The sequence below is a fragment of the Papilio xuthus genome, unplaced genomic scaffold, assembly GCF_000836235.2.
Source record: "Papilio xuthus unplaced genomic scaffold, Pxut_1.1 DF828177.1, whole genome shotgun sequence".
NCBI lineage: Eukaryota > Metazoa > Arthropoda > Insecta > Lepidoptera > Papilionidae > Papilio > Papilio xuthus.
The window spans coordinates 166,056-182,927 of record NW_013530472.1 but is presented as its reverse complement, the minus strand read 5'-3'; the positions used below and the strand labels follow the sequence as shown (position 1 = coordinate 182,927).

General features: G+C 41.1%; 1 protein-coding gene across 1 annotated transcript in view; it reads left to right on the top strand.

Moving 5' to 3' along the window:
* trio (trio Rho guanine nucleotide exchange factor) overlaps positions 1–16,872 on the top strand; it is a 70,181-nt gene that overhangs the window by 18,263 nt on the left and 35,046 nt on the right. Inside the window, exons 18-29 of the mRNA XM_013306608.1 lie at positions 55–283; positions 356–560; positions 810–1,010; positions 1,507–1,781; positions 1,872–2,045; positions 2,227–2,353; positions 2,565–2,776; positions 2,849–2,981; positions 5,961–6,221; positions 7,557–7,718; positions 7,799–7,884; positions 8,227–8,314. Coding sequence (XP_013162062.1) covers positions 55–283; positions 356–560; positions 810–1,010; positions 1,507–1,781; positions 1,872–2,045; positions 2,227–2,353; positions 2,565–2,776; positions 2,849–2,981; positions 5,961–6,221; positions 7,557–7,718; positions 7,799–7,884; positions 8,227–8,314 — 2,153 coding nt within the window. The remainder of the gene's footprint in view (positions 1–54; positions 284–355; positions 561–809; positions 1,011–1,506; positions 1,782–1,871; positions 2,046–2,226; positions 2,354–2,564; positions 2,777–2,848; positions 2,982–5,960; positions 6,222–7,556; positions 7,719–7,798; positions 7,885–8,226; positions 8,315–16,872) is intronic.

Here is a 16,872-nt window from a genome sequence, read left to right as displayed (position 1 = left end):
TTTCCATTTGCGACAAAGTAAAAAAATATGTTAAGGAGTGAATGCCGATTCCAGGTCAGTTCCGGAAGGACGCTGCTCAGGTGGTGAGCTGGATCCGCAACGGCGAGGCGATGCTAGCGGCGTCTTTCTCCATCCCGGGCACGTTGGCGGAAGCGGAACAGCTGAAGCGCGAGCACGACCAGTTCCAGGTGGCCGTTGAAAAGACGCACGCGAGCGCCGTTCAGGTCAAGTACCGCGCCGACGCGCTGCGCGCTGCCAACCACTACGAGCCCCACACCATCAGGTCGGTCGCCGCGCTTATGTAGCATTATCTAGTCGCTGAGCTCACGATAATAATAACAATCGCTTTCGGCAGGGAAATATCGGAGGAGGTGACGGAGCGTTGGCAACGGCTGGTGACGTGCGCGGAGGAGCGTCACAAGTTGGTGACGGCGTCACTCAACTTCTACAAGACGGCGGAGCAAGTGTGCTCGGTACTGGACTCACTGGAGCGTGAGTACCGCCGCGACGAGGACTGGTGCGGCTCCGGCGCCGCGCCCCTCGCGCCCCTAGCGCCCGCTGTCCCGCCCCCGCCGCTAGCTCCGCCTCTCGCGCCGCCCCAGCCGCCGCCCCTCGTGCCGCCCGCCACGCCGCCCGCCGCCGCCGATGAACAGCCCGCGCACAACTTGGATAAGGCCGCACAGGTGATTACATATCATTCATTTACGATTATGTAACAATATGGTAATAGAAGAGTAGAATTAAGTGAAATCGTTATTATCGTAGTCGAGTGAGTAAGACCGAAATGGCATTTGTGACATCGACCACAGGTAACGGCGCTGATCGTGAAGCACGGCGAGCAGAAGGAGGCTTTCCTGAAGGCGTGCACGCTGGCGCGCCGCACCGCCGAGACGTTTCTCAAGTACGCGGCGCGCTCCGCCCAGGTGCACGGCCAGACCGCCGCCGCCAGCAAGCACCACCATGACCAGACGCGCGCTATTCTCGACACCCTGCTCGCCCAGGAGAACAAGGTGCGCTCGCCACACCCACCACTCGTACTTCATATGTAACCATTGTTCTTTTGTACTAATTCATATAACTCTATATGAAATTGCAATTAAATTGGCACCAAACCGAACAACAGTAATATAATAAATCATAATAGATCGCACAGAAATATCCTATATTATAGTTATGAACGGCGGCGGATGTAGACATTTAAAACAATGTGTGCCCTTTGTGGTGCGATGGTATCGCGGGCGCGGGTCGCCACAGCGGCGTCACGCTCTGTGAACACGCGACCCGCCGCCTCAAAGCTCTTATTGCTATCACGCTGTCAGTAAGCCGATACGGTGTGTGGATTCTTTTTTTTCAATATTATTCTACTGAATTAAATGATTTTAATGTTTTTAGACGCATGACGACCGTCTAACCAACCAAAAAATATCGTTAATATTAAGTGTGAACATATGAAAATGCAATGGAGAAACGTGTATGAGGCGTCGGGTGTCTATATGTTTTGCGCAGGTACTGGAGCACTGGACGGTGCGCAAAAAGCGACTGGAGCAGTGCCAGCAGTTCGCGCTATTTGAGCGATCTGCGCGCGCGGCCGTTGAGTGGATCCGCGAGACGCAGGAGCGGTGCGGCGCTGCAGGCGCGGCGGCCGCAGTTGCGGCGGCGGGGGTGGCGCGCGAAAGCCGAGAACGCGTGCGTTTGCTGGCCCAACTTGCCGATGGGCTCGTCGAGAAGGGCCACCCGCACGCCGTGCAGATCAAGGATTGGGTCGCCGCCGTCGACGCCAGGTAAACGGCCGCCACGGAGCACATTATGAGGGATGCAGCGCTACCGTCCTCGTGTCCGCCGCCTTTAATATTGATGTTACTGTGCGTCAGATATGCGGAGTTCAGCGGATCCATGGAGGGTGGAGAGAGCGAGGCGGAGAGCGAGACGAGCACGGCGCCGTCCACGGCCTCCGCTCACTCGGAGGAATCGCGCACCGCCGAGGCAACGCCTGCCGCCGCGCCGCCCTCCGGCGACGAGAAGCGCCGCAGCGCGCGACGCAAGGAGTAACTACACAATCATATTTACTATCTTTTCTCGGTCTATGAACTTTTCTCGAGCTCTCGCCTAATCGAGGCGAGTTAGATAGAGAGAGAGAGAGAGAGAGATGATCTTGCTGATACAAAGGGGCCGACAGACGTAGTGTGCTTTATAGAAATTAATTCATATCTGTTTGTTGTGTTGTAGGTTCATAATGGCGGAGCTGCTGCAGACTGAGCGGGCCTATGTCAAGGATCTGGAAACGTGCATCACATGTTACTTGCGCGAGATGCGCACCGATCCCGCCTCCGTGCCGCCCGCTCTGCAGGGGAAGGTGCGTGGTCGTTCTCTTGAACCGATACGATGTCACCAATCGCGAGATGATGCTTACACATCTAGTTAACAATTTAACAGGGCTCTTGTTATATTTACTTTATATTGCTGCCGCTCGAGCGATACTAACGAGTAAAAGGCAACGAGGAGAGTGTCCCGGTAGAGGTACGACATGCGTTGCAGCATGTACTGTAATAGATCGTTTGTGGCAGGAGGAGGTGATCTTCGGCAACATCGAGGAGCTGCACCGGTTCCACGAACGCGTGTTCCTGCGCGAGCTGGACAAATACTCGACAATGCCTGAGGACGTGGGTCACTGCTTCGTGACGTGGGCGCGCGAGTTCGACATGTACGTGTCCTACTGCCGCAATAAGCCCGACAGCAACGCGGCCGTGGTGCAGCACGCCGGCGACTACTTCGACAGGTATCTCTCGCTGTCGGCAATATCTTACATGTGCACCGTCACAGTCACCTTATTCAAAGTATTACTCGTCAGGGTGCAGCGCAAGAGGAAGTTAGAACATCCGCTAGCTGCGTACCTTATCAAACCCGTGCAGAGGATCACCAAGTACCAGCTGCTGCTAAAGGACCTGCAGGCCTGCTGCGCCGAAGGCCAGGGTGAAATCAAGGTATGACCCGACTCGTGGTCGAGCACTTTGCATTGCAAAGATCATTTATAAATATTATAAAAGAGAATAGCTTTTTGTTTAACTTTAAAGTTTACCTTTACTTAACGAAAACCACTCAATTGCGCATTTATTTAATTTTGATGTTAGTTTCGATGATGCGCCGATGTGTTTCGGCACTACACAGATATGTTTATGATCGCGTCCTGTACTGACTATAAAATGACAACAGCACCACGTCACGAGGCAGGCAGTAGAACTGCGTTTGTTTCCTTGTTACATACTTATGCTCATTAACTATATACATCAATATATTCATTAAGCCCTATTCGCGACTATACCTACATAGGTGTTGGTGGGCAGTATGCCACGCCACCTCTTTGGCAGAATACAAATTCCTTGTCTACCTAAGGGCTTAGCGACATGTTACAATCATAGCTGTTTCTGTTTACCTTTACTGACTGACACTGACGGCGTCGCACAGGGAAACAAATCGCTTCCATCTTTGGGATGTCAACACTTGACCTTTTTATTTTTAAATAAGCCAATAAAATCTTTTTTCCACTTGGTATCAGACTGAATTCATTAATTTACTTCAAAGAATGAATACTCGAGTGCTATATATTCTTGTGGACCTTATTGTCAATTGAAATGAATAAAAAGGCGGTTATTTTACAACTATAAAAGAAATAATAATAAAGATACTGGATATTAATTTTTAAGTTTTTAGTTATTGTTTTGTATGATATATAAGAACGTTGTTCTGCTTCTTAAATTCCATTGATAGATCTCCACATTCAGGATAAGTTTTCATTATTATCATTTGTCTTAAATTCTGACAAAATAATGTAAAGTCTTATTCAAACCTATAAGAGGTAATTTTTTCTGTCTATAAGTTTCCACGTCGTAGTATGACAAAGGAAACTACGCGACGAAGACGTGAAACAAAACATGTATAGAACAAAATTTAAGTCAGGTCGAATTTTCCCGAAGATTTTATACAGCGTGCAATACCATGCAGCTGTTGACGCCGATTTAGCTAGGCCTTAATTTAAATGGAGCTGTGATAAGATCTTGTCACCACCGCGCTAAATAAAAGTTCTTGGTCTCTGGGATAAGGGCGTCAATCAGGTTGTTGTTTTATTTATGACATTGCAGCGCATGCCTTGCATTCATCAACTTCTTCAAATAAATAGTAAATTATCATGTCTTTTGTAAAAGTTTCCTCTTCTGTCTTCTATCAGCTAGCAGCTTACGTACTCAGTAATAGTTATAGTATTGTTAACTGTTTAGCTTGCGATACTTCATTAACTCAAGAAATATTCATATTAATGGTATAGTAATAAGCCACTATCAATATTGACCTAATTAGTGTTAACTTGTTAACAAATGGATTCCCGCAAAAGTAAGATGTCCTCAATGTGGGGGTAGGCGACTTATCTGCACTAACGACGACGGGTTTGTGTGCGCGAGGCCATTACGCGCTATCGCACCGCACAGCACAGCACCGCACCGCACCGCACCGCGACTTTAACATAAGCAGGATATGTTTGAGATTAACCAAACTAGTTCACCGTCCGCCGTAATTAACTGACGGTTTACATTACACCAATATTTTTCCTCGTGACTCATCGGCGAAGTGTTGGCGCGCAGTGCCGTGCCGCCACCGGCCGAAGCGCGCGCCGCATAGCACGCTCCATGCCCCACCACATTCCACTACTTTTTGTCATGTGCTTCATTTGTTATGGTGATTGTGACATCGCCGTTGCTCTTTGTGACCATGCTGAAGTTTCTCATCAACTCGCGCTTTGGATCGCAGTTGTCTATTCATCAAAATGTACGTAATTTACTTTGTACGCCTGTACGGCATTGTGTAACGCAGTTTTACAACAGTAATTAAATGAAACCCGGTTGAAAACCAGAAAACAAATAGAATTTAAATAAACAGCAAATTGAACAGTAATAGTATAAATATAATGTAAACATGTTTACATCCTGTCGGGAAAGATGGGAATAGACCGATGTTAATTAACTGTAAACATATGACATCATTGTGCTGTTTTATACTTCATTGCAAAACTAAATCATGCCTTCGAGCCCCTCAATTAGCTACAGTTGTTTTGTAAACTTCAATTAAAATATGCTTAATCGAATTATAGTGCGACTAACTGGACCGGTGCGGTAGCCGAAAAAACACGCTAAAATGTCTTAACTAGTGTGTAATTTTCCATATTCTATGATTAAGTACTACTGTACTTAACTTACAGACAATACTTTGTCTGATATGCAAATAATCGAAACAACAGTTTGGCTCCACCGCGACTGATATGTAGTTTTAGGCATTACACACTCCATACTAATAAATAAATACTCAGAAATATGTACGTACAACATGAGTAATATTTTGCAGTTTCATTATCTTGTAAGGGATTTTCCTGCAAATTGGCGTCACAAGTTTTATACATATTTGTTCATTGAAATGTACATTATTTTCACGTACGGTTTCATGACAGTTGCAAACAAATGTGATATTAAAATAAGATATTAATAATGAGGTAAATTTGTTAACCAAAACTGCTTATCGGAATATTCCTCTAACATCGCTGTAGTTGTTATTACCTTCATCCAACTTTTAGAACTAACTATAAAATGCAAACGTACAATTGTAGACAAAGGGTTGGGACAAGTTGTCGCCGTCAGTGTTACCGTCCAGTCGTGACACGTTCATATACATTTTTAGTTAATAGGTATTTACTAAACTAGTGCGCACCATCTCCTCTGAAACTTTGGGGAATCGTCATGGAAATTGGAATGCTAAAAATGTATAAACGTTTTCGTTTGCAAACACTCAAATCCGAAGACTTGTTTCGCGAACAATAAATTGTAATATGTGGCATTGCATGTATGTAACTGCTTTACACGAGATGGTGAGTGTGCCAGAGGCACCCGGCAGCATGTAACAAGAAACAACGCTTCTTGTAGGACGGACTGGACGTGATGCTGTCGGTGCCGAAGAAGGCGAACGACGCGATGCACCTGTCACTGCTGGAAGGGTGCGACGTGCCCACCGACAGCCTGGGCGAGGTGGTGCTGCAGGATTCCTTCCACGTGTGGGACCTGCGCCAGATCATCAAGAAAGGCCGAGAACGACGAGTCTTCCTCTTCGACCTGCACCTCCTGCTCGCCAAGGAGGTGAAGGACTCGCACGGGAAGGCCAAGTACATCTACAAGACTAAATTCATGGTGAGTGATTTTGCATCTTTGTATTTTTAAAGTTTTCTCAGCTGAGTAGCAAATTTGTCGCGGCGCGGCGCGACTTTACCTTGTATATGTACAGTGCCCTGTGTTACCGTCTTTGCCCTTTGAGGAATTCTAACAAATTTAATGAAATGAGGTTTTTATATTGTATCAATGTGTTGTGTATGCCAATGCACTTCTGTGATTATTTAACGTTAACAATACCACTGCTCCTTACCTCCCCTACCATTGGATTGTACAAAAAATAACCCCTAAATTGTAAAAAAATATAAGTTCTCATTGCAAAAAGATATAATAAATAAATGATTGTCAGTAAACATAGCAATCGTTAAGTCAAATATACAATTGCTTTCTGATGCCATTTTAAGGAAATGGCACCCAGTGAGCGGAAAGATATACAAAAACATCCAAAATGAAGCCAATTATATTATATATTTCGGCATCTTTTTGATATATATTTTATTGTCACAATAAACGTTACACATATAATAACAATATTATTATTAACCATATAATTGCAACGCATTTGCTTTATGTTTTATCTTTTGCTGTAAAGAAAAGCATAACGCTCGCCGCTCATCCCTACCTTTGTCTGAAAACAAGTATGCTTACTAAATAAAACAAATCAGTATTTGCGAGTATCAAAAATTAACTACCAAATAAAACTACACGATAAAATATTTTGATCCTATCAGGTCAACGGATTGCCAACGCAAATAGCGAATGTAACATTTGTTTTTTAATTTTATTCAAAATAGAACAGTAAAAGTTGATCCGAAGAATAATTCCATACTTTATTTATTTATATACTTAACAAGCCTCAGATCACAATCATTTAAATAAATACTTAATACCCTTAACTATTCATTATGTTAATTAATCATATAACAACTGCGCCGCACTGCCACGCTAAACGCATACAATCATTTATTTTTGTCACTCTGCCGAAGAAGAAGACATCTTATGACACATCCCTCGTAAAAATTGCTGCAATAGGTTTCGGCTCCAGGCTGTCACAAAGGAATTCACATATATACATACAAATGCCGTCCCAAAAAAATAACTCCCATGTTTACGTGGGACTTACGTGGACGAGAAGATTACTTCGTGGGACTAAAGGGCGAAACGAGAACTTTATTGGATATGCGTGTGTCTTAATCATGACTATTTCAATAAAAAATCTTTAGGAACCTTTTGTGCGGTCAATACGGCGCGGCGCGGCTTAAATATGATTGCGTGTAGCTGGCGCTGACGGTGACGCGAATGTGAGAGATTTTGGTGAGAGTATTGTGGCAGTGTACAATGTGCATTCGGCCGCAGACATCGGAGCTGGGCGTGACGGAGCACATCGAGGGCGACGAGTGCAAGTTCTCTGTGTGGACGGGCCGCGAGCCCATGGCCAGCGACTGCCGCATCGTGCTCAAGGCGCCCTCGCTCGACGTTAAGCAGACCTGGGTGCGCCGCTTGAGGGAAGTTATTCAGGTACATTTGATGCATGCGACGACACTTTGTAAGATTGTCAAGTTGAGTGAGAATTACTTAACGTGTGTGATGTGTCGCAGGAGACATACTTCCGCGGCCCGCTGGGGCCGACGCCACCGCGCAGCCCATTGCGCGGCCGCACCACCAGCTCGCAACGCTCCAGCAGGTCGGTCCACCTGTATCCTTCTATGTTGTTACTTTCAGTGCTTATGACTTGTAATTACTTTTGCCTTTTAACAGAAATAAATAATCGATGCTTTAAAAATAGATGTAGATCAATCATACATATCATGAAATAACTATAATAAATTTTACAAAACTTATAAGTTTTAAGAAAAAATAAATGTAAATGTGTTATATTGATTAGTATTAACTACATACTAAGATTTGTTAATATAATAGATCCCATAATGGGAAAAGGTTTATGTGTTTCTCAGTCTCAGTGTGACAACGTGGCAGTTATTGAGTTAGTTACAAGAAGTGGTTGTACATGATTGCACAATTCCAGGGACCTCGACGACACGTATCTGGACGAGAACGTCGATCGCAATTCTCTGGCGTCATTCGGGAGCGGCAACACCACCGACTCGGACAAGGTAAGTGCTCTCCTTTACACTTGTCTGTGAAGCGGCTAACTAAGTCCAGCCGGCTCGTAACCAACTAGCAGAATACTCCATGTCTTCCGCTAAAATTTACTTATTACGTTACTACTTCGATACTCAACTTCTTTCTATGTGAATGAATGAGAAATCTTATTTTAATTAACACTAATAATGTTAATAGTGTTAGAGCCCGCTTCAACATGTTCGTACGAATGGGCCTGGATCGCCCGGTGAAATACCACGACCACACAGAAGACAGGCGTGAAGTGGAAGCAATTCCAACTACAGTCTGATGAGTGTGCGTCCCGGAGGCCTAATTCTAATCCCCTTTTCCTTCTCACCCTTTTTCTTATAAGGAAAGGATGGGAAGTGGAAGTGGACTTTCCGGAATAGGGGAAGGCATGGGAAAGGAAAATATTTTATTTCTGTGCATCTCCTCCTCCGTCGATCAAAGGTGGCAACGCATATGCAATTTCATATGTCTTTGCATGGTCACTTCGCTATTTCATGTACCCGCTCGCTCTTTTGCCATCTTTTGATATAAAAAAATACCATAACGAAACATTTATTAGTAAGACATTAGGAAATTAATAAGTTGATGATAGACGTAAAGATTTAAATTGACATAAAAACGCTAATCCGTAGAAAAATATCGGGTGGGACATAGAAGTGCCCCTTGTCTTGCTTGTAAAATAATATAATGCCCTATGTAAAATCCAGGCCGCCGTCACAAAATGCCAGATTACATATATTTACAAGTACAACCGCCTCAACCTGGGTATCAAATGTAAGGACTTAACTAGTAAAAAAATCTATATATGTATATGCAAATCCTCATGCATAAAAATAAATGTACCTTCGTGCGAAATACATTACCCTGTTTTCAGTGGAGTAAAAAAAACGACATTCAAACAAAATATTCGTTTATGCGAAATGTATTTTTCTGACATCTGTTAATTACCTGGAGTGTTCACGAATGCACCGCTGGCAAAATCGAGGTGCAGACACGTAGGGTCGCGCCGGTCGGCTAGCGGCGGGCGGCGGGCGGCGGTCAATAACGCAGAGTGATGGCCGCCGCATGCAACCAACCGCACCCGCACATATCATTTGTTCCACCTTTCACCAAACCGTGCAACGGCTAAATCTATATAAATAAATGAAAATGAAGTGTCCTTATATCAATGTAAAATGTTTATATTTTAACAACAAAACAATTATTAAAATTTATGTGTGTGTGTGTGTGTGTGTCTGCAACTTGACGTTCCTTCCGGGTAATCGTTGAAACGGTTGGACCGGTTTTGACGCGACTTTTGATGGAAGGTAGCTGATTTATGCTGGAGTGACATAGACTTATTTCATTTTGTTTATCGATTTTGCAACCCGAAGAAATATGCGGATGAAGTCGTGAGCCACTATACCAAATATCGCAGATACTTAGTAACATCCCTCCATCCATCCATCCAGGCGCGCAGTATGCATTCGCATGTCTGAAAATCGACACTTTTTTCTATATAGACCAAACTAAAACACAAAACATACGACAAAATCTACATTTAAATTTAAAAAGTAACCATTTTAAATAGCAATTAATTGATTCGCAATTTTTCGCCTTAGAACCGGCGCTAGTACGCTTTAAGTGCAGCGACGCTTCAATATTTTATGAATTCCACATTATACACCTTTATATAAAAATATACTTTTTGTTGAAAGTTCTGTCAAAATTTGCCCCGGCATTTCACAGTTTTACTCTTTTACTTGTACTCGGGGAACATCGGACAAAAATGGATTTTTATTGTATAAGTGCCATAAAACTACATTTTATAAATATGCAAATGTAATTTACATATTGCATAATGAAACTTCACTTTTCTTTAGCTGTATAGATAAAAGCGCAGGTGAGGAGAGTGGTGTTAAGTGTGGCCAGCGGCCTCAGCGTAGCATGTGGTATGTATGTACACATGGTACTTTACGTTTTTCTGCAGATAATCATAAATTAAATGGATTTACATTTACGATGTAAAAGAGATTCTGTTTGCGTTTTTACGAGTCCAGTGTGCATCTTATTTTTATGACGATGTCTGTTTGGCGTTCGCTGCGAACATTGCATCCGACACTAAATTGCGCGATCCTTTTAAAAATTATCATTTAAATTTGTAATTGACAAACCCAATGAATAAAAAGACTTAGCAAGATTAACCAAACGATTGTAGTGCCGATAGTTGCATGTTGCACTGCATCAGTACTATAAAAATACGATAAAAGGTGGCGAAATGAGGAATGGATTTGCGTATGAGGGAGAAAGTGTTATTACGTTTAGGGATGTTTTTTTTAAAGGGAGTGGGATATGTTATTGGAGTCAAACCCAAGGAAAGAAGGACGAATGATGATATGTTGCAATTCATATCATCTTTGTTCTTCATAAATAGTTAACTATAAAACCGTATTTGATAGGTGAATTCGCCGCACTAAACCTTTACTATTAAATACTTCCTGTGAGAAAATCACCTTGACATTAATACAAGTATTTGAACATAAAATATATTTTGATAATTTGTCTCAACTCTGTTTTTCATAAAGGATTAATTCTAACACAGATGTCTCGTGGCCCCTTAATCGTATTCATATTTTTAAGGAGTGTTGTAGAACGCCAATAATTTACATCAGTTTATAATCAAACTTTGTTACACTTCTCTCCCCAATATCATCCCCTCCACCCTTTTCATATGTATGGTTTATTTATCTATACTTATATTATTATATAAAGAGAAAAGATTTGATTGACTGTTTATTTGGATTTAATAGGCTTTGAAACTAGTGAACTATTGGGAAGCTACACTAGCCCGGGTGATATAGGCTATATTTATCACTGGACTTTTTTTATCCCGCGCGGACGAAACTTTATTTGAAACGAAAGCATGAAACTTGTCCGGAACGGCTGAACCTATATTGACAGGAAGGAAACCGATGCACACGGGCACAATATTATTGGCTACATTATTTTTTAATTCTGCGCTGAGGAAGTCGCCGGCTACTGCTAGTTTTAAATAAAACGAAATGCTACGTATGTCGGGACGCGTATTTATTATAGAATACATTAGGAAACGTTGTACACAATTAAGGACAACTGTTGCGGTGTCGAACCCAGTACCGCTGTCGCGGATGGAACAAGCGCGCCACTCGGGCAGTCGGCAGCTCGGGAAGTGTAGCTCAATACGGAGGCTGCGTAGTGAGCGAGCGAGGAAGCGGCAACCGGGCGGCCGGGCGGGGCGCCGGCGCGCGGCGGCAGTGGCCGGAGCGTCGCGCGCCGCTCCGGACGACGCGACGCGGCGAGCTCTGCCGCGCGGCACACGCGGCGCTCGGGCTATGGGCACGACCCCGCCCCTCGCGGGGCCCGCGCCCCCCGACCCCCGCAGGAGCCGCCGTAAAATATCTTTGCCATGGTTCAGGCAAAACTCGACGTCGACCCCTCATGTGGCACTCTCCCGCCAGCACACCATCGACACGCCGAGTTCCTTCCACGCTCGCCTGCTGAAGGGTGGTCGCCAGCGACAGGTGAATGAGTCGCGCCTGGCGCCTGCACTGATGCACCGCCCACCGCCCTTTCGTCCTTGCCACCACGTGCCCCTCCTAATAACTCCCGCGCTTCAATCCATCACAATAACAACTTCATATTCAAAGGGCTCAATTACTTTAGAAAATTTATTAGTGATTGTTAACGTATTCATGTAAAATGATACTTGAATTCTAGGTATATATAAATATTAATTTGCGTATCATTCCATACCTATTTTGATTGAAAATAGTCTTCCTTAGTTGCACGCGTGGAGGACATTTGAAATTATTATGCGATATGGGCAAAATGTTTATGTGCATTAAGGTCGATATGATACGATCCCTCAGGTTTTAGTAAACATATTCTTATAGATTTCTTATAATAATAAATAGGTATGCAAATTCATTGTTTCCATTAGCCACTTTAGCGTACCCGTACTCCCTCCCTCAACATATTCTTATTTTTTCACGGACCTACACGAATTATAGATTGTCTTTGTAAGGATAAAATTAATTAAGTATGGGGATTAATGTCGTGCTTAATGGACGGGTGTCATAGTGCCTATACGTACGCGCATAACAAACAACTATCTACAATCTTCTAATAAAATTAATCGAACAAATAAGTACTATTATTTAGTTATTTTATTACTTTTTTTATTAATTTAAATAATTTGACTATATATCGCACAATTAACTAAAAAAATAAATAACTTTCTTTTTTATTTGTTAATATCTCATATAAATGTTAAAAGTTTTATATCTTTAATTAGTTATATATATATGAACAGTCGAAATGCGGACCCACCAAAAGAAAGATTTGACAACGACAGATTGCCTTCTTCTGTTGTCAAAGTTGGTTAATTGTGAGCGCGCATCTGTCCCTTTCCCACTTGGTACGCTATCTTCGAGCGATAACGGAACAACAACAACAATATCAGTAATGCATTATTTGACAAGAGACGGAATGCATCCTCAAAATGAATTAGTTTACGTGTCCCTTATAAAGAGTTCATCCTTTATTTCTACGGTTTAAAGTTGATTTCACATCAAATATATTACAAACATGTTTCTGTTTTTGTAAGATTCAGTAAATCAGATAAGATGTGTCAAATGCAAAACTATAAAAAATATTTACAATGCTCGGTTGCTCGCTTGTAAGGTATAATACGAATATTTGCTAATGGGAACTTATAAACGTCATCGACAAAATACATATGTAAAGCATCAGTATGAGCCGGCCGGCATTCAGGGACATTAGGGGAACTTTCTCTCAACCCTCAACTCTCAACAATATATATGTATTAATGCTTTGCCGAAACTTCTGCGCATCGTGAATTGTATTATAATTTGGCACAGACTTTCGATTATGTTGGCGAACACTAAGATGTGCGTGGGGGGGGAGGTTTAAGTTTTGTATGGATGTGCTTTACTTTTAGCAGTATTTCCAAAAAAATCAAAAAAAACCTCAAACAACTTTTTAATAAGATATTTCGTGTTTTGTGAAAAGTCATTCATCATGCGTGGGAAGTCGCAGACGCCAATTATTGAAAATGAACCAGAAATTATAACGCGACTAGTTACATGTTCAATAACTTAGGTATTTCTCACAACTAACATTGGTTCATTCGTTGTATTCAACGCTAGCTGTTGCCCGCGATTACGTCCGCGTGGAAATAAAAAAAATAATTAGCAGTCTATATGTACTTCACACCACATTTTATATATAATATGTCAAATTTCAGCGACACCGTTGAGCCGTTCTTGAGATACCTTCTAACAAACATCCATACATCCATTATGATTTTATTATTAAATAAAGAAAAAAGGTCTAATGTTATTTATCATAAGACAAGAGTAGAAGCTAAATGCGGTTGTATATCGGGCAGTTTGATTGAGCTAAATACTATGCGCAACATTAGTACGTAGTATTTAGCGTGTCGGTCACAAGTTGCGGGCGGTCGGCAGCGTGAGGGGCGCGAGCGGGGCTCGGGCGCGGGCGGCTCGCCGATGGAAATATCTGCTCAAGGTCCGGCACCCGCTTAGGATACCGCTCATAATAATAGTCCGTTGAACGATTCATCGGATTTATCTGACGCCGGTTACGTACACGTTGTGTACATATAGTTCCTCTATGAAATAATATGCCTATTTATTTATTGATTTCCTTAACTCACGTATCACCAAGAATCCTAAACAATCACATCCAAGATATCCTAATAATATATCGCGTTTAATGATGCAAACTTTACAAAATATTTTTATTGTTTTACTTTATTTAATTTGTTTATGTGATTTGCATCGCGAGGTATCATCGGTCAGCTGGAATAGTTGCTACAAATTTTAATGTTATTTATATTTTTATTACACCGGAGGAAAGAAAGCAAAGTTAATGAACAAATTTTCTAAGATAATCCTTTTGAATATATACGAGTAGAATATATTGTCGTGAGCTCTTTTCAAATAAATGATCACTGCACATTTTTTTTAAAACGACGAGTAAAATAAAAGTGGCTAATGCTAATTAACAGTTTTAAATCCGTGCATATGTTATTTTACATATATTATACATTACACGATAACATTTCGTTCTATAAATCCCCGAGTATGGATTTGTTATAAGCGAAGTGTTGTCAAAGATGAGGAGGAAGCAATGCAACGCGTTTACTTATAAATGGTTAAACATTCAGGTGCGGATGCGCGTTGGAGTCGATGTCAGATCACAACACGAAGGCGCTTGTGCAATAACAGTTGACTCGCCTATTGTTCAAAACGATGTAATAAAACGCAGCTCGTATCATTTTTACTATCTTATCTATCATATTGTAGTATCACTATTTTTCCTCTTCGCTTTATTTTGTAAAGACTTAATTCTATTTGATTTGAATTAGATGCTGAAAATGCATCTGCTAGTGCCTCTGGTGTTACAGATGTCCATCGGCGTCGGAATATTTAACGTCAGGCGCGTTGCTCCTTTTATCCTATAAAAAACTCAACCCTTATACATAGTCGTCTTCAGAATCTCATCCTGAAAAAAAATTAAAAGGGAGGCAGCCCGTCGACCTCGTTTTGCTTGGTGAGCTAGTAGCTGCTCCGGTCGCACGCGATTACCCCTTCTATGGAAATTATGAGCGCGCAAGTGGAAATAGTATATAGTTTATTCAGAAAACTAGCAATTTATGTCTAGAGTCAATCGTATTTGGTCTTTCGAAGGATTGAGAATTAATCATAAGTCTATCTAAATATAGGATTACAAAGCCTTTCGTTCTTATTACCATAGCGATCACCTTATTGAATAATATCGTAGAATAATTAAAACAAGTTATAATTTTTCCGATGATAAAACCTATTCTGGATACAGTTTGAAAAAAAAACGTCATTGTATGATTTCCATTGAAAGATGTGTAAAATATTAATAGTTGGTATGTTTGAATATAGGCCATCGTTGATGTTTACACTTTCAATGCCGGCGTTGTATATGACATGCCTCATGCCCTGAGGCGGTCATCCTCAGGGCATGGGCAATGCCGCACTGAATATATCTTTCCTCACAAACAAAATGCTCCACATTGTTTGCCTTCTTATGGAATTATTTGGATGCTATGCGATGTTAAATTTCATTTTATCATAAAGTTTAAATTAAACTTGATTTTAACTTGATTTTTTTATTTTCTCTTTTTGTATACCGTTATTTACATTATCATAACCAAAGCAAATCTATTTTATCAATTGAATGCTACTGCATAAACTGTAATTGAAAAATAGTCTTCGATTATTTCAGAAATATTTCACTTTTATTAAAATAATATATGAATGGCTTAAACACTCCCGTATACGTGTCAGGTGTCGAAACATAACATATAATAGATCAAACTATTTACTGCAATTTTAATATAATACTACATGACTCAACAAGAAAATCTTCTCACTTATGACAAAAACCAATTTTGTCTCTTTGAGTGTCTGTCAGTCTCTCCGCAACAAATTAGTTAAAAGAATATTTTAATTATTTATTCTACTTAAAATATAAAGAAATCATTAATTCGACCAATAATTTTAATAGAGGGCCCAAATAATAATAAATAAATAAAAATATCGCATTAAAGTTTTAATTACCTTATTATTAATTTTAACAAATGCTAGGTTCTAACTACATGATGTTAGGTGAAATACGAGACGAACTAGTGAGTCCCGCCTGCCTTCGCTCTGTTGCCTGTGCCTGTTTATAACGCTGTTAAAATGGGAATCCGAACAAATGCTTTTGTATGGAAACTTTGTACTGAACTCGATAATCAACTCCAACCATTTTTGTTAAACGAATTAATTTATAACTAAAAAAAACGAGGCAATAATTTTCATGAAGGCTTTTCCTGCATAATAAATAATAGAATACGGTCGTAGCTGTAATAAATACCATCTACACAGTTTTTGGTCTAAATTAAGTAGACGTTATGAATTAAAATGTACAAATCGTTATCCGGTCCGCTATAAGCAGCGATGACAAGGGTGACCCTTGTTTGAGTTTGAGTATGTGATGCAGCTTATTGTAATATTCGGCTAACACAACTACCGGTAGCACTGAATTTCATTCCCCCACTTAATTAAATTTTCTAGGTATGGCGGTGCGGGGCCAGGCTAGGTTCATTGCTACAGTTTACAATTAATACCTTTGAGATGTCAGGAAAGTTGGTCCCTTCGTTACATTTGCTGGATATACTTATGTACCTATATATTATGTGTACGAAGTTATGCTGTAGTTGATCCTGAAATATGCAAGGTTTGTTGATATCGCGACGAGGATAGCTCTTAAAATTCAAAAATATAAATACATACGTACTTCAATACTAAAATTTCTTATTACAAGCAATTTGCTTGCTGCTTTTCTGTTTTTAAGTCTGCAAATAGCGTCGCTGTTTCAATGTAAATACGAAACAGCTTCATAACTTAAGTAGTAATTTATGCTAAACTCATAAAGTTCCATTTCAAAGTTAATTAATTAC